Raw genomic sequence first — 11562 nt, 5'->3', positions numbered from 1 at the left:
CAATCTGACGGTGGAGAGGAAGAGTCGCGGGCTAAAGGGCTCAGCAGTTTGGCCAAGCCCAATCAATTGGGCATTGAGCCAGAATTAATACATTGCCTAAATAAATGTCCACTTACACATATTCAACATACTCCACCTTGGACTTTATTCTGGGAAACCAATATGAACTATAGGCTAAGGCTTTAATCATCACAGCCTACAAGGTAGTCCCCTCAGCTCCAAAGAACTAAAGTTCACCAGCATTAGGGAAGCCACCAGGTTGCCTTCAGACACCAGAGGGGTGACACCCATTAGTCTAGAAGGACTTCATGCCTCTAGCCACCTAACACCCTTACCACAGCTGATAAGGTGACTGAGGTCTTTCCCCGGGACATGCAACCTATCTTAGATCAAAATGCAAATGTTTTATGTAGAAAAGAAGTTTTTCAAATGGTAAGCTCTCAGTTCCCATGTCAGCAGGATTTATGTCAGTATGTACCTTTTGAAGAAAAACTTCACATTTTTCTACAATATCTCTAATGTAATGAAACCTTACATCAATATGCTTTGTTTTATCACGGAATACATTATTTTTACACAACTTAATAGAAGATTGAGAATCAGAAAACACAGTAGGAGAGAACTTCACAAACTTCAATTCAGAAAGCACCCCCTTTAACCACACAATTTCTTTCATTGCCTCTGTTAAGGCAATATATTCTGACTCAGTAGTGGACAGAGCCACTATGTGCTGCAACTGAGACTTCCAGCTAATGCAGAACCTACAAATTGTAAACACATAGGAGGTGGTGGACTTCCTTTTATCCCTGTCATTAGCATAATTAGAATCAACAAATCCAGTTAGTGAAACACCTTCATTACATTTAGAATAGCACAATTCATACTCAGTAGTATGCTTAAGATATCTCAGAAGCCATTTCAAAGCTTCCCAATGAACAGGACCAGGATTTGCCATATACCTACTCAGGCAGGACACTGCATAAGCAATGTCAGGCCTGGTACTCACCATCAAATACATCACTGACCCAATAGCATTTGCATAGGGAACTTTCTTCATAGCTTCAATATCAGTTTTAGACTTAGGGCACATATCTTTACTCAACATAAAATGAGCAGCTAAAGGCACAGAGGCAAGTTTAGCATCAAACATGTTAAATTTCTTCAGAATTTTGTGCACATAAGGTTACTGATGCGGACCTAAATAACTCAACTTTCTCCCATGAACTATTTGTGTCAATGGATTAGTTCGATCTAAAACTTGAGATAAGGGGTGTAAACCAAAAAAGGATTCATAAGTGGTTGTTAATGGAGTTGAAGTTACCAAATTCTGAGGAGTCGGTATCAATTTATGCCGAATTGCTCCACATATAGTTCCTCGAACCACATTTTCTAAACGAACCAGAGACAATCCGAATTGATCTTGTAAAAGATCCGCTACAGAGCGAATGCGCTTATTTTTCAAATGACTCATATCGTCAAGACGAGAATACACTCTTTTCTGTTCCTGAAAATATTTATTCCCAATATTTTCTGGGCATCACCAAAATCCTTCATATCAAAATTTTCACTTAAAGCAGTTTGCACAACCTTTATGGTTTTCAAACAGGGACCCATAATAAGCATGTCATCAACATACAACAGTAAGAAGACAGACACCGAATCAAGATTTTTCACATATAAGCAAAAAAATTTCTCATATAAGCATGCATCAAAAGTACTTCTCACAAAGCCCAACTTATTCATACAAGTATTAAACTTGATATTCCACTCTCTAGGAGACTGTTTTAAACCATACAAGGCCTTTTTCAGCAAGCACACATGATTGGGAAACTTTGGATCAACAAAACCTTCAGGTTGTCTCATGAAAATAGGTTTATCAAGGTCACCATGCAAGAGAGCAGTTTTAACATCCATTTGTTTCAATTCCCAGTCAAAATGAGCACATAAAGCAAGCATCAACCGCACAGTAGTAAATTTAACAACATGAGCAAAAATTTTAGTATAATCTACCCCTTCTTGTTGAGTAAAACCCTTGGCCACAAGTATGGCCTTGTACCTAATACCCTCCACCTCATTTTTCAATTTATAGAGCCACCTGCAATCAACCACAGAGGCACCAGGGGGTAAAGGAACAAGGATCCAGGTAAGATTAATTTTCAGAGAATTTATCTCCTCCAACATGGCTTTATGCCACTGACTCCAGAATTTTGACTTAAGAGCTTGCTTATAAGACTGGGGTTCTTCCCCATCAGATTCATACACATTGAAAGCCAAGTTTATAAGAGCAACCAAGCCAGCATAACCATCATACCTAGAAAGGTTTCTGAATATTAAGCCTTCTAGGCCTGTCCCTAGATAACACATAATCATGCAAATTGGAACCATCAATAGCATTTTAAATACCACTGGGGCTATTAATCACATTCTGGGCAAGAACATGAGGATTACGTCTCCTAGGACTAGCATGCAAATCATGAGGATTATCATTATCATTGGGTGGAAGCACATCATTAACATCATTCACCTATAGATTCCCTTCACTAGGTGTATCATCAGGCATATAGACTGGGTGAGAATTCTAGAAAGTTGTTCCACCTCACTTGGAGCATCAACATAATGCTCCACATCAGTGGGTTGTTTTGTGGACTCTACCTCAATTAGAGGATCATTGTCCACAGGGTCAGGAGCAGGGTTACTTGTCACTTTTAAGCAAGGGAATTCATCTCTCAACCAGATTCTATAACCTTTAACACCTTCAGGATAACCTAGAAAAACACTCTTTCTAGATCTAGGTTCAAGTTTATCAGTTTTAGTATGCACAAAAGCTGAACAACCAAAAACTCTTAGATGAGAAAGATTCAAAGTTTTTCTAATAAAAACATGTTCAGGACATTGTCCTAACAAAGGCACAGAGGGAGATCCATTCACCAAGTAAGCAGCAGTCAACAAAGCTTCACCCCAAAATTTCTTATCTCACTTTGTCAAGTAAGGTCCTATTCATTCTTTCAGTTACCCCATTTTGCCGTGGGGAGTAAGGAACAGTTTTATATCTTCTAATTCCAAAACTAACACACAAATCATCAATTTGTTTATTACAAAATTCCAAGCCATTATCAGTTCTTATAGCCTTAATTTTCTCACATGTCTGTGTTTCAATCAAAGTTTTCCAAGCAGCAAGTTTTTCAAATACTTCACACTTATGTCTCATAAGGAATCTCCTAACTTTACTTGAAAATCATCAATAATAAACAAGAAATACACAGAACCAAAGTGAGATGACACAGAAGCAGGGCCCCACACATCCATATGCAAGTATTCAAGAACATGTCTAATGATATTTGCAGGTACAGGAGTAGGAAAAGTAACCCTATGCTGTTTAGTCAGCACACAAGTGTCACAGAAAGGAAAATTACCATGAACTTCAGCATCAGATAAAATAACATGTTTTTTCAGAATATTCAGGCCCTTTTCCCTCATGTGACCAAGTCTATTATGCTACAACATAGTTTTATTAGTTTTAACAACATTGGCACATGCTTTTTCATATGTAAGAGGCACAACAGTACAGACATCCAAACCACATTTTCTTTTGGCCTTAAACAAACACATTGACCCTTTGCAGATTTTCATGTAGTCTTTCCCCCATTTACCCCCATGCTAGAGTTCTCAAGGGTAGTACAAGACATCAAATTATAGCAAAGATCTGGAACATATCTCACATCCTTCAGGTCCAACACATAGTCATTATCAAATTTTAAACACACAGTGCCAATTCCAAGAATTTCACATTTCTTGTCATCAGCCACTGACACATAAGTATTTGTCACAGGCCTTATTTCAATGAACACTTCCTTGAATGGACTAACATGATAAGTACATCCAGAATCACAAAGCCAATCATTTGAAGTAAAGGGGCACATAGGAAAAACATTTATATACATCAAATCATGCACCATATACACAGATTCATTGTCAGCATCATATTTGGCCACATTTACAAGATTTTCAAGCTGAGTGTTATTATTAGGGGATTTATTCTTTTTAGGTTTGGTACACTTTTTCCTATAGTGCTCCACTTACTATTAGACCTTGATCTGTTTAGGGTTTAGGGCTGGTACCAGATCCACCATTAGATTCATTCCCCCCTCTTGACTTAGGTCTACCTCTGACATTCAAGGCCTTGTTAAAAGCATTTTTGTCAGCAGCCCTTTCCCTTAATTCAAGTTCTTTAGATTTTAGGGAACTAATAATCAAATCCAGAGGAGCAGTGTCTCTACCATACTTAATGGCAGCTTTCACATCACTGTAAGAATCAGGTATAGTATTCATTAGAGAAATACTAGTGTATTCATCAATTGTCTTATCACCAGATCTTTTTATATCTTGCACAAGCTTCTGAAACCTATTCACATTATCATCAATGTCTTTTGCAAGATCAAGCTTAAATTTAAACAACTTTTCAAGCAAATACATTCTGGAGGACATAGAAGTCTCAGTGAACAGGGTATCAAGATGTTTCCACATTTCAGAAGCAGATTCAATATGATCAATTTTCCTAATCACAGAATCAAACAAATTAAGCACAATAGTAGCTCTAGCCAACTCATTCATCTCATCAAGCTTTTCTTAAGCAGTGTCATCAGGTAAAGAACCATCAATAACCTTAAACACTTTTTGCTGAATAAGAATACACTTCAATTTCTGTTTCCAAATAATAAAATCATTTTTGTCATTGAAATGAATCAAACCAATATACATAGACTGAAAAACCGCATAATTCCATAATTATTAATATTTTCCGTGGCCCATTTACCCTCGTGCGATTTTGGACGTTTGATATTAGTATTATTACTACTCCCTCCGTCCCACTAGAAATGAAACGTTTTCCTTTTTGGGTTGTCCCATTAAAAATGAAACGTTTCCTAAAATGGAAACAACATCATCTCTACTTTTTCTTCTCTCTTACTTTACTCTCTCTTCATTAACTCACAAAACAACCCTACATTAAATCTTGTGCCAAAAACCAAACGTTTCATATTTATTGGGGCGGAGGGAGTATTATATTAACCAGAATTGCTCTTAAATTTCCTACCTCCTGCAAAGAAAAATACATTGGTGTCAACGTGGAAGAAGGTACGTAGCCTTCCATTTTATTCAACAATTTTTTCTCACTTTGACTAACTAGTGAAATATAGTACGTACGGCGGCACGAATATTTTCATCGGGATTGTTTGCTTGAAGCAAAATTAAACAGTTTAAAATTTCATGTAATTTGATTAAAAGAAAGTTTTGAAAAAAATAGATAATGTCAAAAGTTTGTGTATTTAAAAAAAAATAATACGGCAACTTATCTTGCCGTGACTTTTAATATGTAGTACTCCAGTACTACTATACAAGAGTAAATATTAATATATCATGAAGTTCACTCTAGCTTTGATTCGATCGAAATTATACACGGAAATAAACATATAGAATTATGTACTGACATAACTAGTAGTAAGAGAGGAACCCAAAATTAACAGAAACACAGAAAGACGAAGACAAATATCAGAAGATGACCTAAAAGGAAACACATATCTCCAATCCAACTACTGGCATCACTCAAAACCTCATCCACATGCCCCATGAGAAATGGAAGTTCAACAACTTCTAATTCATATGCCAAGTTGTCAAAATATTCAATCCTTTTTCCATCTTTCGATTTGGCATTTAGTTTGAACTCTACTTTATTACGAATTTCACATAGACAGTGAGATATTATTAAACATTTATAATCCAAATTATCTTATCGAAACTTCACAATGGCAGCCCAGCCAAGATGGTATTGGGCATGCAAAAAGGAAAGGTCGATTAAATGTCAAATAATTGATAAATCAATAAATATAGAAAAACAGAAAATTTGGTAATATACGGATTAATATCTTCACATTTAAACCGATAATGTTATTCCTTTCCTGTATCGGAATTGGGCCGGCCCGATAAGATAGAGCTATACATTAACAAATCGTGGTGGTACTGGGCTGGCCCAATAAGACTAAGCTATACATTAACCAACCCTAGTTTCTCCCTAACAGAAGCGGCAGCGGCACTTGCAGAAACCGAATCACATTTCCCAGAGCTCCTCTCCCCGCCGTCAGCCGTGGTAATCTCTCCGACTCTTTCTACAATTAGCTTTGCTTTCTGCAAGATTTATGGATTCATTGTGATACTAAGGTTTTGATGATTTTTTCTAGTGTCGCTTGTTTTCAGCAGAAAAAACCCCAATTGTTTCACCTCTAGAATTATTTTATACATAGTCCTGTTAACATTTGTGATTGACAAACCCAACCCTAGTTTTTCCGCCAAGGTCGGTTTTTGTTTTGGGTAATTTGTGCTTTGTTTCTAGCTGTAATGGGATTGGGTTTCCCACGCTCAATATAAAGCTGTGTTTGTTTGTGTAAGCGGAAGGGAAATCTCGAGGTTGCTTGGAATTGTCGAGTTGATTATTTGATTTTGGGGAGTGTTGATTTTGTCTGTGGACGTAAATGTGTGTTATTGATTCCTGGGTTAGGTCAGTTTGGTCTATCGATTTGTTTTGGTTAGAGTAACATTCCGTTAATCTAGCTGCAGCAATTAGCTTAGGGTTTTCATAATTCATTCGCTGTTGTTTGTTGTTGAGCTTGATGAATGCTGTATTATCTCAAGACTCTATCACTAATAGACTTGTACTCTGTAGTAATGTATTTGACGATTTTTTATTATATTATATTATATTGTTTTTGTTCCGATTATTCTGGTTCACGGATCCTTGTTTTGTGTTCGACTTCTGTTTCCTTTTTCTTTTGTAATTTGTGTTGTGTTTCAAGCTAAAATGAGAGCTTGTGTGAACCGAAGGAAAATCTCGATGTTGGTTGGAAAACATGTTTAGTTGACTGCAGTGTTGTTAGGGTCGCGGGGCGCACCGGGTTGATGAGGTGAAAATTCGGGTCGCGGGTCGACGGGGTCGAGAGACCCACAAAGCTAGGTTATTTTTTTTGCCTTTTAATATTAAATAAAGTAAATATACTGCTCTAATGTTTAGAATACATCAAATAATATAAATGTAAACGCAATTCATGTGAATAGAGATAAAATGGAAAATAGAAATGATCAAAATACCAAAACAATTCATAAGTCATAACACAATAAATAATTGAAACCATTGTCTGAAAACATCAAAACAAGGGAATATATGAAGGTTGGTAGCAAAAGATCTTTGAATTGTTTATTTGTTTAGGAGTGAAGAGGCCGAATTCTAAAGTGTAGAAAGTAGGTTTGAAAAGTTTGATGTGGTGCATGCATATATATAGAGAGAATTGTGATTGAGAGAGACAGAAAACATGTGAGAGATTTGAGAAAATCAGAGATAACATGTGTTTAGGGCGACCCAGGCGACTCACTCGACCCAGGCGACCCAGCAGCGACCCTGTATCTCGATCAACACTGGTTGACTGTTTGGTTATGGTCTCTTTATACCTAGAGGAGAAGGGTTCATTCTATTTGAAGGCCTCTCTAAGGGTTCATTCTATTTGAAGGCCTCTCTAAGGGTTCATTCTATTTGAAGGCCTCTCTAAGCATTTCCATGGTAAAATTCGTACATCTTACCTTCTTTTGATGACAATACTACTTCTAAGCTTTGCCAATAGACGACTTTTGATGGATTAATCTAACTGCAGATCTAATAGGACTAACATGCTTTTGCCATAATTCAAGCGCATCTTGTACACATAAATTCAAAATATGACATATGCATCTTTGATGAAAATACTTACCACCAATAACCGGAGCACAAGCCGCAATATAGTCATTAATACTTGCAGTGTTAACAATTGCATTATCAAAACCAACAGAAAATATCTTATTGCAAAATTGAAATTCATTCAAAATTTGAATAATTAAAGAAGCAATTTCGGTTGCAGTGTGTGGTGTCTCAAATTCTCTAAACCCAATCAAACGCTTGTTCAAAGTCCAACTATTGTCCACAAAGTGAACCGTAATGCCCATGTATGAATGTCTATTAAAATAATCAGTCCATACATCAGAGCAAATGTTCACTTTGTCTCCTAAGGTTAGTAAATAACGTGATAATTCAACTTTTTTCTCCAAACATTGTCGACCTACTCTTTTGACGATATAGACACGTCGTATTCGTCATCTTGTTGTTGGGAACTACCACCGCCCCTCCCACCACAAAAAAAATTAAAAAAACTTAATCTTATGAAATTATGAATTGTAAAAATAATTTTATTTTTTAGAACTTACTTGCATGCGTTCAGCCGGCACTCGGGAAACCTCTTCCATAACTTCTCGACAACTAGGCCGCTTTGATCTTTGGGGACGACTACTTTGATCTCGGACAATTCTTTTGCCCTGATCACCACACCCGGTCCACCACGAGAAGAAGACATAATTCAAAATGAAAGTAGTACGGAATATAGAATATTAAATAAATGGTAAATTACGAACACAACAACAAATATAGTAGTAAACAACTTGAGTAATTAGAGAGAATGAGGATAGACAATAGAGAAATTGAGATTGAGAAGGAAATCCTTGTTAACACAAGAATGAAGTGAGTAAAAATGATAGGGGAAGTGGGGTACTTATAAGAGTAAAATTGGAAGAAATAAAAATAAAATAAAAATAAAAAAATTCATATTTCAAATTTCGGCCGGAACCGGCGGTTTCTGATCGGTTTTCAGGCCTATACACTGCCACATATACGCTGCCACCTGAAAAATGTCCGGAAATGTCGGAAACCGGCGGTTTAGGTTAGAAACCGGCGGTTTTCGTCAGAAACTGCCGGTTTTCTGCACATCTAGCCTGAAAACCTACACCTTAGCCGGAATCCTACCGTTGGAACCGTGGAACAGCTGGTTCAAACCGGCAAACTAGCGGTTGGTTTTGAACCTGAACCTGAACCTTGAACCGCCGGCACCTGTTCCGATTTGTGAACCGGCGGTTCCGAACCGCCGGTTAACCGGCGGTCCGGTTCGGTTCGGTTTGTGCATGCCTAATTTACACTAAACATAAATGAATAAATGTGGGTCTAGACCCACATCCATGCTCTTTGGCAAGAGAATGGATGAGGATGCTCTAAAACTCATGCTGAACCAAAAGTGCTTATTCTTTAGGTAGAGAAGAAGTAAATCCTAAACAATCAGTACTTTTTGATTTTTTAGTTTTGATAGCCCCTTAAGATGGAAGCATAAGAGTGTCAAAAGTAGAGGCGGAACAACCATGCCATAGCCACAGAAATTTGTCTGCCTAGTCAGCACAGCCACAAAAAACTTGTCCGCCTAGTCATTACAAAATAAATTAATAAAAAAACGTTTCTCACAACTGCGGCGGTCTCGGCAGCCGCCACTCCGCCTTGTTCACCACCACCTACGTGGCGCTTCCTCCACCGCCACGGCGCCTCTGTCTTTGCAATAGACAGCCGTGGCTGTCCCATTGTGGACACTCTAAGAGCACCCGTAACGCATCCTGCGGGCGTTTCTTATCTCGTCCCTCCTAGACGAGACGGGAGCGAGATACCTTGTAGCGTCCCGTCTCGTCACCAAACCGCCGAGACGCCCGTCCCACCGAGACGGATGGCGAGCCGTCTCGTCACGCGTCCGCATGATGTGGCGCGCGCTGGCGCCACGTGTGACGCCCACTCGCCGGCCCGCGAATGGGCTTCATTACGCTGACGCAATAAATTATTTTTTTAAATCGAATTTAATAAAATTATAAAATTAAAATTAAAAACGGTAATATTACCATTTTTTGACCGTTTTTTCTTTCTTTTTTTTATTATTTTTTTACTTTTTACTCTATAATTACTCATATTTCATCCTCATTACACACACAAACACACATCTATTCTTCTCAAATCATCTTTATTTCCTCTCCAATTTTCATCACAAAATGTCCGGCGACGGAACTTTGGCGGTAACGGCTCCAGTGGGTTTGACATCAACGCGTTTGGCGACTGGGGGGCATGTACAATATATTGGGTGGTTCGGATTCCGGTTCGTCGACGCCGGGCACCCAATGCTTGTCGACGCCGGCGGGGTACCAACCACCCCATTTTGATGTGGATGCATACGCTCGTCCCTCCGCCCCGAGGTATTCGCAGGGATTATCCCAAATTAGGGAGGATTATCCGGATGAACCCACTCCGGAAGGAGGACGAGGCGGTGGAAGCTTCAGGGCATTCGACTCCGTGGAAGAAGCGTCGGAGGAGAAGGATGTAGGCCAGCATCAGTACAGCGGCAAGGACACGATAGCTGTGTACAATGCCTGGATTAGTGTCTCGTACGATCCCATCGTCGGGAATCAACATACTCGGAAGGGGTCCCGCCGCTGCACATTGAAGATGCTCCGCGCTCACTTTGACCGAGTCGACAGATAGGTCAAAAAATTCTGCGGCATCTACAAGACTGAAGCGGCTCATTACCAAAGCGGAGCCACGGGGAGCCGACATTCTGAGATCCGCTTTGCTAGTCTATTTCGACGACACCTGCAAAGATTTCAAACATGTCGATGTTTGGGATGTCGTCAAAGACGAGGCAAGGTGGGCCGGCGGTGTCCAGTCCAGCACAGGCTCGACCTCGAAGCGCATGAAGCACACGGGGGTGGCCAATACTCGTCTAGTGGGGCGGTTCAGGCAACGCCGCACAAGAGGTTGCCTCGCAGGAGGTTGAGGGCACGGCGGACGATGCAGGAGGGTCCTCCCGTGGGCGCCGTCGTCCGCAAGGGACCAAGGCGGCTAGAGGGAGGAGGGGCTGAGGCGAATCAAGCCAGGCGGGCTCCCAAGGGCCGCCCTCCTCCTTAATGTTCATGTACTTAACCACCACGATGGGGGACACTTCCCGCATGACGCCTGCCCAGTTTCAAGCCCATCATGCCGGCATTATGTATCTGGCGGGACAACTTGGTATTCCGCCTCCACCACCTCCGGGGGATGATTCGCCGGCGGAGTAGTTTTTATAATTTCTAGAAAATTGTATTTTAAATTATGTCTTTTTTTATTTATTTTGTCACGAATTTAATTATGTATTTTTTTACTAGGATTTTAAGTTGTAATTTTTATTTTATTTAATGAAGTGTGTTTTTATTAATTGAATTTGTTGGAAATAAAAAAAATGAAATTGAATGAATAGTTAAGGGATGAGATGGTTAAGAGACGGATAAGAGATAAAAGGTTGCATGTTCTGTCTCTTAGTTAAGAGATGAAACTAAGAGATGAAGTGAAAAGTACAGTGAACCCATGAATAGTTAAGAGATGGATAAGTGACATCGTTGCGGATTGCTTAATAAATGCAACCATCTTGACAAACACATCTTAATTCTATTCTAACGGATAAGCTTCTAGATCTAAATCATCCAAATGTAGTTCAACAAGAGCATGACTTTCACTTGTGATGGAAGCTACTACTCTCTCCCTCAATTTAAAATCCAATTTTGACTGAGTATGGGTTTTAAGAAATACTCCCTCCATTTCATAGTAGTGGAGACGATTGTTTTTTGTACGCAATTTTAAAAAAATTATATTAAGTG

General features: G+C 39.2%; 1 protein-coding gene across 1 annotated transcript; it reads right to left on the bottom strand.

Annotated features, from left to right (window-relative positions):
* Positions 1–379: 379 nt before the first annotated feature.
* On the bottom strand, positions 380–1150 carry LOC121784196 (secreted RxLR effector protein 161-like). Its single transcript, XM_042182365.1, has one exon. The coding sequence runs from the start codon at positions 1148–1150 to the stop codon at positions 380–382; it is 771 nt and encodes a 256-aa protein (XP_042038299.1).
* Between the last annotated feature and the right edge of the window lie 10412 nt (positions 1151–11562).

This window comes from Salvia splendens, chromosome 21 (assembly GCF_004379255.2).
Source record: "Salvia splendens isolate huo1 chromosome 21, SspV2, whole genome shotgun sequence".
Taxonomy (NCBI): Eukaryota; Viridiplantae; Streptophyta; class Magnoliopsida; order Lamiales; family Lamiaceae; genus Salvia; species Salvia splendens.
This window is presented reverse-complemented; position numbering and strand designations above follow the sequence as displayed.